The sequence below is a fragment of the Gopherus flavomarginatus genome, chromosome 5, assembly GCF_025201925.1.
Source record: "Gopherus flavomarginatus isolate rGopFla2 chromosome 5, rGopFla2.mat.asm, whole genome shotgun sequence".
In the NCBI taxonomy this organism is placed as follows: Eukaryota; Metazoa; Chordata; order Testudines; family Testudinidae; genus Gopherus; species Gopherus flavomarginatus.
The window spans coordinates 130,925,832-130,941,195 of NC_066621.1; the positions used below are offsets into that span (position 1 = coordinate 130,925,832).

At 46.3% G+C, this 15,364-nt stretch overlaps 1 protein-coding gene across 1 annotated transcript; it reads left to right on the forward strand.

Moving 5' to 3' along the window:
- Positions 1–8,941: 8,941 nt before the first annotated feature.
- Positions 8,942–14,012, forward strand: LYSET (lysosomal enzyme trafficking factor). The gene is made up of 2 exons (XM_050953362.1): positions 8,942–9,134; positions 13,213–14,012. The coding sequence occupies exon 2, from the start codon at positions 13,229–13,231 to the stop codon at positions 13,622–13,624; it is 396 nt and encodes a 131-aa protein (XP_050809319.1). The 5' UTR covers positions 8,942–9,134; positions 13,213–13,228; the 3' UTR covers positions 13,625–14,012.
- Positions 14,013–15,364: the final 1,352 nt, after the last annotated feature.

Consider the following 15,364-nt stretch of genomic DNA (forward strand, 5'->3'; position numbering starts at 1 on the left):
GGTACCCAAACCAGATGGGGAAATACGCTTTTGCGTGGACTACCGTAAGCTAAATGCTGTAACTCGTCCGGACAACTATCCAATGCCACGTACCGATGAGCTATTGGAGAAGTTGGGACGTGCCCAGTTCATCTCTACAATAGACTTAACCAAGGGGTACTGGCAAGTACCGCTAGATGAACCTGCCAAGGAGAGGTCAGCATTCGTCACCCATGCGGGGGTGTATGAATTCAATGTCCTTCCTTTCGGCCTTCGAAATGCACCCGCCACCTTCCAGAGGCTGGTAGATGGTCTACTAGCTGGACTGGGAGAATTTGCAGTTGCCTACCTCGATGATGTGGCCATTTTTTCAGACTCCTGGCCCGAACACCTACTACACCTGGAAAAGGTCTTTGAGCGCATCAGGCAGGCAGGACTAACTGTTAAGGCCAAAAAGTGTCAAATAGGCCAAAACAGAGTGACTTACCTGGGGCACCAGGTGGGTCGAGGAACCATAAACCCCCTACAGGCCAAGGTGGATGCTATCCAAAAGTGGCCTGTCCCAAAGTCAAAGAAGCAGGTCCAATCCTTCTTAGGCTTGGCCGGATACTACAGGCGATTTGTACCACACTACAGCCAAATCGCTGCCCCACTGACCGACCTCACCAAAAAGACCCAGCCAAATGCAGTTAAGTGGACTGATGAGTGTCAAAAGGCCTTTACCCAACTTAAGGCAACGCTCATGTCTGACCCTGTGCTCAGGGCCCCGGATTTTGACAAGCCATTCCTAGTAACCACAGATGCATCTGAGCGTGGTATAGGAGCAGTGCTCATGCAGAAAGCAACAGATCACAACTTCCATCCTGTCGTGTTTCTCAGCAAAAAACTGTCTGAGAGGGAAAGTCACTGGTCAGTCAGTGAAAAGGAATGCTATGCCATTGTGTACGCCCTGGAAAAGCTATGCCCATATGTTTGGGGACGGCGGTTCCAACTACAAACTGACCATGCTGCACTAAAGTGGCTTCATACTGCCAAGGGGAACAACAAGAAACTTCTTCGTTGGAGTTTAGCTCTCCAAGATTTTGATTTTAAAATTCAACACATCACAGGAGCTTCTAATAAAGTTGCTGATGCACTCTCCCGTGAGAGTTTCCCAGAATTCAGTAGTTAAAAGTGTTCTTAAAATGTAGAAGTCTGTTAGTTATATACTTAGGAGTATATGTAAAGGTGTATGTGTTGTATTAATCTGTTATTTTCAAGTTCTAGAAGGAAATCGCCGCCAGTGAGCTTCCCCACTGTCTGCAATTTGGGGGGCGTGTCATAAACAGATAGCTAAGGGTTAATGTCTCTTTCACCTGAAGCACCTGACCAGAGGACCAATCAGGAAACCGGATTTTTTCAACTTTGGGTGGAGGGAATTGAGTGTCTTAGGTCTTTGTTTTCTGGCTGCCTGCTTTCTCTGAGCTTTGGAGAAGTAGTTCTACTTTCTAGTCTTCTGTTTCTAAGTGTAAGGACAAAGAGATCAGATAGTAAGTTCTATGGTTTCTTTTCTTTGGTATTTGCATAAATATAAGTGCTGGAGTGCTTTGATTTGTATTCTTTTGGAATAAGGCTGTTTATTCAATATTCTTTTAAGCAATTGACCCTGTGTTGTATCATCTAATACAGAGAGAACATTTGTACTTATTTTTCTTTCTTTTTATATAAAGCTTTCTTTTAAGACCTGTTGGAGTTTTTCTTTACTTCAGGGAATTGAGTCTGTACTCACCAGGGAATTGGTGGGAGGAAGGAATCGGGGAGATTTGTGTGTTGGATTGCTAGCCTGACTTTGCATTCCCTCTGGGGGAATAGGAAAGTACTTTTTGTTTCCAGGATTGGGAACAGAGAGGGAGATTCACTCTGTTTGAATTCACAGAGCTTGTGTCTGTGTATCTCTCCAGGAGCACCTGGAGGGGGGAAGGGAAAAAGGATTATTTCCCTTTGTTGTGAGACTCAAGGGATTTGGGTCTTGGGGTCCCCAGGGAAGGTTTTTCAGAGGGACCAGAGTGCCCCAAAACACTCTAATTTTTTGGGTGGTGGCAGCAGGTACCAGGTCCAAGTTGGTAACTAAGCTTGGAGGTTTTCATGCTAACCCCCATATTTTGGACGCTAAGGTCCAAATCTGGGACTAAGGTTATTACACTTATAAATTGTATTACTACTTCCCTGTCTCTACTAGAAATACTTCATCTGATGTCATTCTAGGATGGCATCTGTCTCTTTCATGGCCACATCTTAATGTTAATCACCATAATAACTAGGTAAAAAACTCAAGCCCTGTCTGCACTGGCAAGTTTGTGTACAGTAAAGTAGCTTTGAGTGCTGTAACTCCTGAGGTGTACACTCTGCCAAGTCACTTAGAATATAAGAAGGTATACCTAGCTCACAGAACTAGATGGGACCCTGAAAGGTCATTGAGTCCAGCCCCCTGCCTTAACTAGCAGGACCAAGTATTGATTTTGCCCCAGATCTCTAAGTGGCCCCCTCAAGGATGGAACTAACAACCCTGGGTTTAGCAGGCCAATGTGCAAACCACTGAGCTATCCCTCCCCCTTGTGCACCTACAAAAACCACTCCGACAAGAGGCATAGCGCTTTCTGCGCCAGGGCTACAGTGCTGCAGTGCTAGGTAGACACTGTGGTGATTACAGCACTGCAATTGGCCTCCAGGAGGTGTCCCACAATGCCTGTTCTCACCTCTCTGGCCATCGATTTGAACTCTACTGCCCTGCCCTCAGGTGACCAACTGTCAGCCCCACCCCATATACCCCTTTGCAAATTTGAAAGTCCCCTTCCTGTTTGCTCAGTGATGCGTGCTGTGGTCTCAGTGCATCTTTCCCGGTGGCCATGCCTGCTCCACGCACCAGGCGATCCCCCGCTTGGAGTAAGGCCGAGCTGCTGGACCTCATCGGCATCTGGGGAGAGGAAGCAGTGCAGTCACAGCTGCACTCCAGATGTCGGAATTATGATACCTATGGACAGATTTCTGGATGCATGACAGAAAAGGGACATTACTGGGACATACTGGAATGCAAGGTCAATGTGAAGGAGCTGCGGAATGCCTACCACAAGGTGTGCTGCCCCCACAAGTGGCTGGTTCTACAAACAGCTGGACACGATAGTCGGTGATGACCCCATCTCCTCTATGAAGGTCCCTGTGGCTACTTCATTGGCTTGCGTGCCAGTTGAGAATGGACCAAGCCAGGAGGAGGCAATCTTGGATGAAGAGGGGGAGGGAAACCCAGAGTCAGAGGATGACTCGGAGGCCAGAGATGCATGCAGTCAGGAGCTCTTTTCTACCCCGGAGCCTAGCCAGTCACAGCTGTCGGAGATTGGTGAAGCACGAACAGGAGAGGAGTCCCCTGGCAAGTGGATCTGATTTTGCGAATTGCTGAAGCGAGTTGTTGGGGGCAGGAGGGTTGCAGAAAGCAGGCTTGTCTCCCATCTCATGCCTAGTTTGAGCGGTGGAAGAGGCTGTTGATACACTCCCTCACTTCATGGGAATCTCCCTCAGAGATCTCCAGGAAACTCAGGGAAATACTGAGCAATGCGGCAGAGCTGCTTTGTTTCTTGCTCCATTAACGATAACTTTCCTGCGCCACTGTGCAGTCACGGAGGGGAACTATTGCTGCACACAGGCTAGCTGCATACGGGCCAGGGTGGAAGCTGCAGGCTTGGAGAAGACCCTCCCTTGATTCCCTGCTCACATTCAGCAGTGAGATATCTTCCATAATGATCACTTCCTGTGGGAAGTGTGGGGACAGGAATGATTATCAGGCCCACCCTACAGTGCTGGCTCTCCCCAAGTGCCCAAGAGCCACATGCCCAGTATACAGCAGGGTCCAGGAACAGTGATTTCCCCTGCCCCTGTGGCTACTCACCATTTTGGAGGTCTTGTGGCTTATGTGTGCTTGCCTGGGGTCAGCCAGTTAGTGACAGATGTGTGAGTACTGGCTGTGTTTTAAAGCACTGAAACAGTGTTGTCTGTGTTGCAAACAATACTGCTTCTGTAAAATGTTGCATTTAAACGTCACAGAGATGACCTTGGGAGCACAGTCTCCCTCTTTGTTATCGGCAGCAGAATGGTTGCGAAGAATTAGGAAGAACTAAGGAGCACTTTATGTGTGAGGTTATGATGCACTCCGCCACCAAGAAAAAGGAATTGAAGGGGTGGTGGGATAGCGAGAAGATGGAACAAAAGGAAAATGCAGCACACCAGAAAGAAGCCATGGAGTGGCTCTTAACAGATATGGAGTGCCAAGTGGACACACTTCAGGCGATACTAGCTCTTCAAACTGAGCAACCCCACACCCACCCTCCTCTGCAGCCACAAAACTCTTTCCCAAGTGCCCCCCCCCAACACACACACCTCCAACACACTCTTAGCAACCTCCTGGCTCCATTTTCTACCCGCAGCATTCCACTCCTCCCTCCTCACAGTCCAGCAGTGTGGAATCACACAACCCACTGCACTCAACACCCATCCCTCTGCAGTTTGGCCCTGCTGAAGTACAGCACCCGCTGCATCATACAGCAGGTTGGGTATGATCCCTGGACATACACAAATCTGTAGCCATCCCGGGACCCCTCCTCCTCTTGAGACTTTCCATTCCCCCTGCCCCTCCCTGCTGATGATATTTTTTGTTTGACTCTCTCCTCTGGTTGTTGTCTTTCAATAAAAGAATTGTGTTTGTTTGAAAGCAAACTTTCTACTAAGTGAAAGCAAAAAGGGCACTACAAAGCAACATACAATTATGTTGAGGCCCCTTCTTGCATCATGTGCACCAATCACTTCCTAGCATTACAAGCACTGCAATCCTGAGCATAGCAACAAATATTAGTGATTTTCAGCTTCAAATTGCTGCCTCAAAGCATTCCTGATCCTTATGGCCCCGCACTACGCCCCTCTAATGGCCCTGGTCTCTGGCTGTTCAAACAGCCTCCAGGCGCTGAGCCTCTGCGGTCCAGCCCTGAGTTAACCTTTCACCCTTCCCTTCACAAATATTATGGAGCGTACAGCACGCGGCTGTAAGCATAAGAATATTGTCATTAGCCATGTCCAGCTTCCCGCACAGGCATCGCCAGTGGCTTTTAAACAGCCAAATGCACATTCCAGTCATTCTGCACTTGCTCAGCCTGTTGTTGAACAGCTCCTTGCTGCTGTCAAGTTGCCCCGTGTATGGCTTCATAAGCCATAGCATTAAGGGGTAAGCAGGGTCTCCCAGCATCACAATGGGCACTTCGACTTCCCCTACAGTGATCTTCTAGTCTTGGAAGAAAGACCCTGCATGCAGCTTCGTGAGCAGGCCAGTGTTCCGAAAGATGCGCGCGTCAGGCACCTTTCTGCACCAGCCTGCGTTAATGTCTGTGAAACACCCACAGTGATCCACAAGCGCATGGAGAACCATTGAGAAATACTCCTTGTGATTAATGTACTCAGTGGATAAGTAGTTTGGTGCCAGAATTGGAATGTGCGTGCCATCTATCACCCCTCCACAGTTAGGGAATGCTATTTGTGCAAAGCCATCCACAATGTCATGCACATTGTCACGGTCTTTCAGAGCAGGATGCGATTAATGGCCCTACACATTTCCATCAACATGACTCTAACGGTTGACTTTCCGACTTTGAATTGGTTAGTGACTGACTGGTAGCAGTCTGGAGTAGCCAGCTTCCACAGTGCAACCACCACACACTTCTCCAGCGACAGGGCAGCTCTCATTCTCATGTTCTTGTGCCGCAGGGCTGGGGCAAACTCATCACACAGTCCCATGAAAGTGGCTTTCCTCATGCGAAAGTTCTGCAGCCACTGCTCGTCATCCCAGATGTGCATCACGATGTAATCCCACCACTCAGTGCTTGTTTCCCAAGCCCAAAAGCAGCATTCCACTGTGGTCAGCACCTCCACGAATGCCACAAGTATTCTCATGTTGTAGCTAGCATGTGTGGCAAGATCAATGTCACACTCCTCTTGCCTTTGTAGTTTAAGGAATAACTCCACTGCCACTTGTGACGTGTTGGTCAGTGCGAGCAGCTTCTGGTTAACCGCTCGGGATCCATTCCTGGACTCAGAAAGAGGCAAGGCAGGGCACACAGTACACAAACCGTTGAAAGATGGTGCCAAATTTGGACGGAAGCACAGAGATTGCTGGGATGCAAAGCAATGCATCATGGGGCATTGGGACAGGACCCAGAATGCCCCTTCCGCCTTCCCACAAGTCTTAGCGGCAAAAGAGAAAGAGGTGCTCTGTGGGATAGCTGCCTAGAGTTCACTGCTCCAAATAACGCTGCAAGTGCCAGAACATGCCATTGCGCAGGAAGCTATCAGTGTGAACACACAACATCCCCTAAATAAGGTATGCAGTGATTTCAAATGGACTTTCCTCTTTTCATCCTATGCTTCTTCAGTTTACATTGGGCTTTGAATCTTTCTATTTCCCTCCTCCCTACTGATGGACTCAAGATTCAAATCACTGGCCTCTCTTAGAGTTGGAGGTCCAGATACAGGAAGATCCATGACAGAAAAAAAATACAGAACAGTCAAAATCCCTTTGTAATACTGAATGGTCTCAAATATTTGCAAATGAACTAGCTACTACTAATATATTTGTAAGGCACTTTGAAGCCATGGTGATGAGTGTGAGATAAACAGGAGTATTACCAGCCACACGTGTTCAAAATTAATGAATGAAGCCCTCAAAAGTCATGACACTGAATTAAGAACCATGAGATTTTAAAAAATAATACTTCTGGAGGGCTTCAGGTGGATTTTTTTGTCTTTAGACTGTCAAGCCAGCTAGGGGGTCACATTTTCAAGCCTATCTCCACAACCAAAAGGGCAAGACAGTTTTTTTTAAATGAAAGCTAAGATTCTGATGTAGTCAAATGATTCCAGGATCTAGGGCTTTTAGAAAAACATCTGGTATCATAAGCTGCATGATAAATCACAAGAGTTGGCAACAGAGATTAGATAGACAGACAGATAGATAGATTTCAGATGAGTGGGAATGAATAACTAACTGAATTGAACCAATGACCTGCAAGTGAAAGGTTCTGTGATAGAATGGTAATTTCCTGTAACATTATGGACAAGCCTTACTGAATTGAGTTTAATGTCTTTGGAGTCCATTGTATTACAAATGCAATGGTCTATGTGCTATTGATGGATTGTATGTATTTCCATGGGAAGGTCATATAGGAGAACAACAGGAGGTGATTAGGCAAATTAATTCAGCTTATAACAGCTCCAGAGAGCCCGGGCCACTGTGCGGGGCCATGGAGGTGCACTGTGGGGGACAGGGACACAGGCCAAGGGCTGCTCTCAGGCACCCCTGTCCCCCCACCCAGGGCAAGTGGATGGCCATTGGCTGTCCACAGCTGCCTGGGCTCCCTGGGTGGCTCTTACCAGCTGAGGACAGTTGTCCCCAAACTGTGGGGCACCCCACCATAGGGGGCACAGAGGATCCTTTGGGGGGTGTGGTGGGGGCTGTGGAGGGAGCACCACCCAGCCCTGCTCTGCCCCCAGCTCTGCTCTGGGCCCAACCCAGCCCTGCCCCCAGCCCCAGCCATGGCTCTGCTCCTGACCATGTCCCAACAGTACCTCAGGCTCCACTCCCAGCCCCAGCCCCAGCCCCACTCCCAGCCCCTGCCCGCAACCCTGGCCCTCACTCCTGGATGGGGGGCACAGACCAGGTAAGGGAGGCACAACTGAAAACATTTGGGGACACCTGGCCTAGGATAACCATATGTCCAGTTTTGGCCCTGGATGTCCCAATTTTTGGGGGCAAAACTGGGCATTTGTTCAATTTGCTCTTGCCAACTGATCACCACACATGCCCAGTTTTGCCAAAAAAAGGGTTGGGGGGAGTGGTGAACAGCAGGGTTTAAGGGGGGCAAGAGGCAAACTTGGACCATCCCTGTGCGGGGGAGGAAGGCGCTTAGGCAAGTGAATTGGGCTGGCTCTGTGTGGAGGGAGAGTGGAAGGGAGAGGGGGCTCAGGCTAGCTCCTTGTGGGAGGCGGCGGGGGAGAGAGGGAGCACAGGCCAGCTCTACATGGGGGAGTTCATGGGAGAAGAGAGAGGTGGCTTGGCCAAGTCCATGCAGGGCTCAGGCAAGTGGCTTGGCCAGTTTCCTGTAAAGGAGGACAGGGGGAATATACTCATCCTACACAGGCTCCGTCTTCTGGCCTAGTCAGGGGCGGGGCCTCAGGGGGAAGAGGAAGAGCAAGCTGAAGGGCAGGTAGGAGAGAGTGCTGGTGCTCCTGTGGGGCCCCCAAATTGGCTGGGGTCCCTGGTCATAGGCCCCATGCGGTAATCCACCACTGGGCTTGAGGCTTGCAGTTTGGGAGGGAAAGTGCTGCTCCCTGCCCCCAAACTATACCCACGTTAGTAAGTGGGAGACATGGCCCCTCTGGCACCAGTGCCCCTCCCCCACTTCTACAAAGTCTCTGGCACCCTTAATCACAGCTGAACCGCTTAAAATACACCCTGCAAATCAACTCTTTTCATAAGACCTCTGACTAGCATTTGTTGATTCCAACCATCTCCAGCACGTTTTCACTGGTTCTGCGTCTATCCACAGCTTCCCGGGACAGCGACCTCCAAAAAGGGATGACAGCGGGAAACCCTAGCTCACAGTGATGACTGAGAGCGGGAGTGGGAGCCAGCTGAAGCCCTGCTGAGAACCAGGAGGCACTAACAATCCAGGCAGGCTACAGCCCTGGGTCCATATGAAGCCTATTAGAGCCACAAGGCCCAGCCCAAGAGCCACCCTGGGCGCACTCTGGCAACCCCGCTGGGGCTCCAGGCCCAATCCAAGATGGCGGTGGGTAAGAGATCTTTCCTCTACCCCCTCCCCCGCCACGTGCTTAGCCGGGGGACAAGGCTCAGTCACAGCTGCCTGTGCCCCGGAAGTAGGGCAGACTACACCGGAAGTGGAAACTTCCATTCCCGGAAGCGCAGGTGTTCCGGCCGGGCGGCCAGTGGCCACAGGGAGATGGCAGCTGCCCGGCGCTGGAGGCAGCGCTTGAGCTGGGCGGCGGCTCCGGCCCCCTCCCGGCGCGGGGGAGCGGGGTGATGGGACCGGGCCGCTCGCCCGCCGCCTTTCCGGTCGAGGAAGGTAGGAGAAGCCGCTTCTCAGCGGGGCGGGGAAGGGAGCGTCGCTGCTGGGCGGGAGGCTGCCCGGGGGTCGGCCCAGGAAAACCAGGTGGGCGAGGCAGGCACACGCTGCGGGGGAGAAGGCTCAGAGGGCTGCCCCAGGCACGCACCCGGGGAGGGGTCTAGCGGGGGGTGAAGCGGGTGCGTAGGAGACATGGGGAGCGGGCAGGCGAGGACCCACGTCTAGGAGAAACGTCCAGGGACCGGGCCTGTTCCTGCGGATTAGAGCGGGAGCAGCCCGGCGCGGGTACGTAGCCTGGGTGGCCTCTCTTTTAGGGGTCTCGCTGTGAGGTAGGCAAGGTTCTTATTTTCTTCATCGCTTTAATTTCATCGTGCTGGGTCTGTGCCACTCAAAAATGGCTAGATGGCGGATCCTTGCCCCGAGGAACCTGCAGGCTACATTGAATCTCTTGCTTTGCTCCTTGCACCTGCAGAGCTTTTAAAGACATAGCTTTTGGCTATTATAATACATGCAGCTTATTAGAACTGACTCCGTTTGTGGAGGCAGCATGAGTTAGTGATCTGACTCAGGAACTCCTGAAAGCCCAGCTCTGACACATGCCTGTTATATGACCTTGGTAAGCCACTTCATCTCTCAGTTCCTCAGCAAGAGGGGAGTGCTGACAGTAAGGTTTCCTTAGCTAAATTTCCTAAAGACCTATATAATGGAAGTACTACTGGTTTTTGTTGGCATCTTTCACTGAAAATCCTAGAGCATCTTTCAACACAACACAAATATGAGCAGCATGTAAAATTAGTTCTTCAGTGTCAAACTGTACATAGATGGTATCAGAGGGGTAGCCATGTTAGTCTGTATCCACAAAAACAACAAGGAGTCCGGTGGCATCTTAAAGACTAACAGATTTATCAGAGTAGCAGCTGTGTTAGTCTGTATCCGCAAAAAGAACAGGTACTTGTGGCACCTTAGAGACTAAAAAATTTATTTGAGCATAAGTATTCGTGGGCTACAGCCAACTTCTAAGGAGCCACAAGTACTCCTGTTCTTTTTGCGGATTTATTTGGGCATAAGCTATCATGGGTAAAAAACCCATGGGTTTTTTTAAACTTGTTTTTGTACATAGATAAATGTCTCTAAACTAAAGATGGCAACAAATGCCATAGGTATAGAACTTGCACCTGAAGGGATTTGCAACAAAACGAAAATCATCAATCAGATGAAATTTAGATTTAAATTAAATTTGTGAAGTGTGTGTGTGAATGTAATTCTTTATAAGTCTGGACTTGTTCCATGTAACAACATATTGAAAGTAATCACAAGTTTATACTTCCCTTACATTTACATAAATATAGTAAAGGAAAAATAATGGCTTAATTATTGAGGAAGTTGTGTGCCCAAGAGCTCTGAAACTGGGGCATCGTGCAAGTTGCTGGTGACAATCTCCAGCTGCTTGATCTCAGTGGGAGGGTACCATATTTTAGCTCTGTGGAGTGCTTTCTGACCAAAATGTAGTTTGAAGTCTCATGGTCATTTAGAAGTGACTGGTATTTAAGATCACGTGTGTGGGATTTTTTTGTTTTAGTCAGCAGTAACTTGTGCTTTCTGACTGAATCGTATTTGGTGTGGGAGTGGAGGAACTGGAATAAATGTGTGGGTTTTTTTAATACTAATTCTGGAAACCTGTAATAGCTGTACATAGAGAATCGGGCAATTCCAAGCTGGTAAACCAAGAAATCATTAATTTTAGGGTTTCCAAGCAATGATCTCTACTGACTTTTCTAAACTAATTCAGAACTAAGGCTGATGTTCAGTCTGTAACTCCTGCTGTGTGAAGAGAGAGGGCAGAAAGCAAAATGATATGAGTTAATTTTGTTAACTCTGAATTGCTTAGTTTTTGTATTGCAGTTTTAATTATATCTGTGAATTTATTTATTCAAGTTCCTTTGCTCCTTTTAAAAAGGAAATTACCAATAGACAACTATAAAATGTCTAATTACTGGAAAAACTAGACTGCCACTAAGCTGTTGCGTAAACATATACTCTGGCATTTTTAATGCAGTACTTACCCAATAGTTAACACTTCTTTTAAACTGTTTTGGATAATGTGGTGATTTAGAAGCATCTGACAGACACATCTAATATATTAGAATGAGGCATTCTGCTCACTTGTTTAACTTGTACTTTTAAATAATGTAAATATGTGTTACCAACTTGATAGGAATATCTGAAAAAACCCTCTTTTTGTTTGGTTATATAAATCTTCTAGCCACAATAAGTACAACTTGGCATCTTTCCCGCCCTGCCAATGTTCCTCTGGTTCAAGGCTGAGGTACAACTTGTATATCTGTCACCAAAACAGCCGCTCAGGGTAGCTGTTTGGCATGGACACTGGGAGCTAAACAGCTGTTATAACTTTGTTGGCTATTCATGTTAAAATCTGTTTTCAGTATCTCATGTATTATAGTTTATTTCTAGTCTGAAAATATACATATTAGAAGTGCTCTTACTAGGCACTGAGCCTCTGCAGTATTTCTAACTCTCAGTAAAGTGTCAATTATATTAAATACCTTAAAACCACTACCAATTACTCATTCAGACCCATCTCATATCTCTGTAATACTGTGCTACCTTGTAACCTCTTTCTGTCCCCTCTCCAAATGTCACCGAAAAAGAGAAAACCAGCAGGTTTGGAAGTCTTAAAGTCAGGTTCAGGTAGACCAAGGGTTGGTGGGTAGAGAGTATACTCTGAAGTACAGGACCTCTTAAAGATTGTGTTATAAAGAGTTCCAGCTCCTTTACATTGAGGGCATTCCAGCTCAAGCACCTCAGATTTCCCTATGTTAAATTCTCCTCACACCTTCTATGGGTCATCTATTATCACTTCAAAGGTTTTTTTTTCTCCTGCTGATGATAGCTCATCTCAATTGATTGGACTCTGCCATTTGGTATGCATACTTTCCACCTTTTCGTGTTCTCTGTATGTATAAATATCTCCTGTCTGTGTTCCATTCTGTGCATCCGAAGAAGTGAGCTGTAGCCCACAAAAGCTTATGCTGAAATAAATTTGTTAGGGCTTGGCTACACTGGCACTTTACAGCGCTGCAACTTTTGCTCTCAGGGGTGTGAAAAAACACCCCCCGAGCGCTGCAAGATACAGCGCTGTAAAGCCTCAGTGTAATCAGTGCCGCAGCGCTGGGAGCACGGCTCCCAGCGCTGCAAGCTACACCTGTAAGGGATGTAGATTACGTGCAGTGCTGGCTGGCGCTCCGACCACACACTCACTTCAAAGCACTGCCGCGTAGCTATACCCTTAGTCTCTAAGGTGCCACAAATACTCTTGTCAACCTTTTAGAACTGTAAAAGTCAAGGCCAGTGCTTAAAGCTCAAAGGAAATTAGTATAGTGTGGAGAACCAGGGCTAGGTGCTTCATATAAAAATGCAAATTAAGAGAGAGTTCAGAATACATCAGCCATCTTATAGGTGTAGCCCCAAGTAGGGCACACTACAGTAATCTAATCTTGAGGTGATGAAGAGATAAGTATAGCAGGTCCCCATCCAAAATGGGATTGCATTTGCCTTACCAAATGCAGATAGAAAAACGTGTCCTCTGATATGGCTGCTACCTAGAACCCCAAAATCTAATAAGGTCTTAAATTGCTAATAAGGTCTTAAATTGCAAACCTAACTGTCACTAATGGCCATTTAGTTAGACTTGCTATTACAAGTCTAGCCAGTTTTCTTATCCTTGTCACAATTAATGCTATTTCTGTCTTGTCAAGATTGAGCCTCAGCCAGCTAGCTCTTTGTCCAAGCCCCAGTCTCCAGTAGACACTGGGCTATCCATTTCACTTTACCAGCAGAGTCAATTACATAACTCCTTTATAGTGATTGTCATTAGCGTGCTGTTGCGGTCATGCATGACACCTTATTAGTGTAGGTAAAGAAGGGGGAAAAAACCCAAAGTCCCAAACAGGATGTACCTGTGCAGTAGTTTCTAGTAGTTATACTGTCATAACAAGTAATTCATGAACCAAACACTGGATTATATCTGTGCTGAATGCTTGTCTTGTTTTTGTTAAAGGTGCAGAGCATGGAGAATGATGAACTTCCGCCAGAGGATGGGATGGATTGGTGTGGGGTTGTATCTGTTAGCAAGTGCTGCAGCTTTTTACTATGTCTTTGAAATCAATGAGACTTACAACAAACTAGCACTGGAGCACATTCAACAGCATCCTGAGGAGCCACAAGAAGGAACCACATGGACACACTCCTTAAAAGCACGACTGCTGTCCCTGCCTTTTTGGCTCTGGACTATTATATTTTTAATACCATATTTACAAATGTTTTTGTTCCTTTATTCCTGTACAAGAGCTGACCCCAAAACTGTGGGCTATTGCATCATTCCGATCTGCCTGGCTGTTGTTTGCAATCGGCACCAAACATTTGTGAAGGCCTCTAATCAGATCAGTAGATTACAGTTGATTGACACTTAATTCAATCTCCTATTTCAATAGCTGCTTCAGGAACAACGCCTATGTCTGACCTAATCACAAGACTGAAGTTCTGACTGGAGGATGGAAAGAGCCTTTCATTTCAAACGGCTAAATACTAAACAGTAGTTGCTTTCTATTTAAAAAAGAGAGCTTTTTTTAAAGCATGGACCCATCATACTAGCCAGAATAGCAGAGCCCTGTGAGAGACTTGATGCCTTATGATGCAAAATTTCCACTATCCCTCTGAAGTATCTTGGGGAAGTATGCTTCTTACTCCACTGTGCAAAAAAGATTACATGCAGGCTTTCCCTATGAATCAATGAAAATGGACACTTTTGTGGTAAATGTAAAAGATTAGAACATGCTGATAAAAGCTGCATTTAACAAATTACTTTGCTTTCTCCTTTTTTAAATACTATTGCACGCTTACAATTCTGAATTATACTTTTAAAAAGATGAGAATGAAGTATGGCTGAACAGCTTTTTAGTGAGGATAGTCCTTTTCTCTCAGTCACTGAGTTACAGGCCACACAATACCATATTTTATTAGGCAGAAGTTGGGGAGTGGTCGAGGCCCGGAGGTGTGATGCCTTTAACAACTTTTCACTGATGCCAAAGAGAGGCTGGTAACTGGCAGTGGACTAGAGGTTCTGCAAAACTCATTTTTCTTTTTCTTCTCCCTACTTTTCTCTTAATGGTAACTGAGTTCACTTGCTGAATGGTAACTGAGTGCTTCATTGCGTGAATGGAACTAGAACAGCTTTTGGTGAATGAACTCTGCATTGGGGAACTACTATAAAAATATAAAAATGGGATAATAAGATGTGTCCATCAACTCTGACTGGAAAACCAGTGAGATGGAAACAAAAAAAAAGGCTACAAGGATATCCAATCTTTCTCCCAAATACTAAACAAGTGAGCTAAATAATCCCACTAATACAATGAGTACCAGATTTCGTATTTTCCAAAAAAATGTAGAAGTATTACAAGTGGTTGTCGTATATCTTAATTTCACTCTCCATTTTCAGTGACCTTTTTGGCATAGCACGTAATTCTGACAATTGGGTTACCATGCTATTAATTTAGAAGCATAGATTCTAAGGCTAGAAGGGATTATTGTGATCATCTAGTCTGACCTGTATAAAACAGGCCACAGAACGTCCCAAAAATAATTCTTAAAGATCTTTTAGAAAAACATCCAATCTTGATTTAAAAACAGTGATGGAGAATCCATCATGAGCCTTGATAAATTGTTCCAAAGGTTAATTACTTACTATTAAAAATGTACACCTTATTTCCACTTTGAATTTGTCTAGCTTCAGCTTCCACCCACTGGCTCATATTACAGCATTCTCTGCTAGATTGAAGAGCCCATTATTAAATATTTTTCCCCATGCAGGTACTTAGACTAATCAAATCACTTCTTAATCTTCTCTTTGGTAAGGTAAATGGATTGTGCTCTAGTTATTGCTTCCTAGGATAGAGTTCCCTATCTTCTAAGTATGGCCTACATTCTTTGTTTCTAGATGTATATATTTAGCTATTGTAAAACACTTATTAGTTGCTTGTGCCCAGTTTGTCAAGCATCAGCTCATCATCAGCTCTGAATCAGTAACCTGTCTTAATTATTTACCACTCCCCCAATTTGTGTCATCTACAAACTTTATCAGTGATGATTGTATTTTCTTCCAGGTCAGTGATGTTAAATACCATAGAGCAAGAACCAATGCCTGAACGATG

Coding starts and splice junctions, on each gene's coding strand:
- LYSET (XM_050953362.1), top strand. CDS start 13,229: ATGATGAACTTCCGCCAGAGGATGGGATGGATTGGTGTGGGGTTGTAT.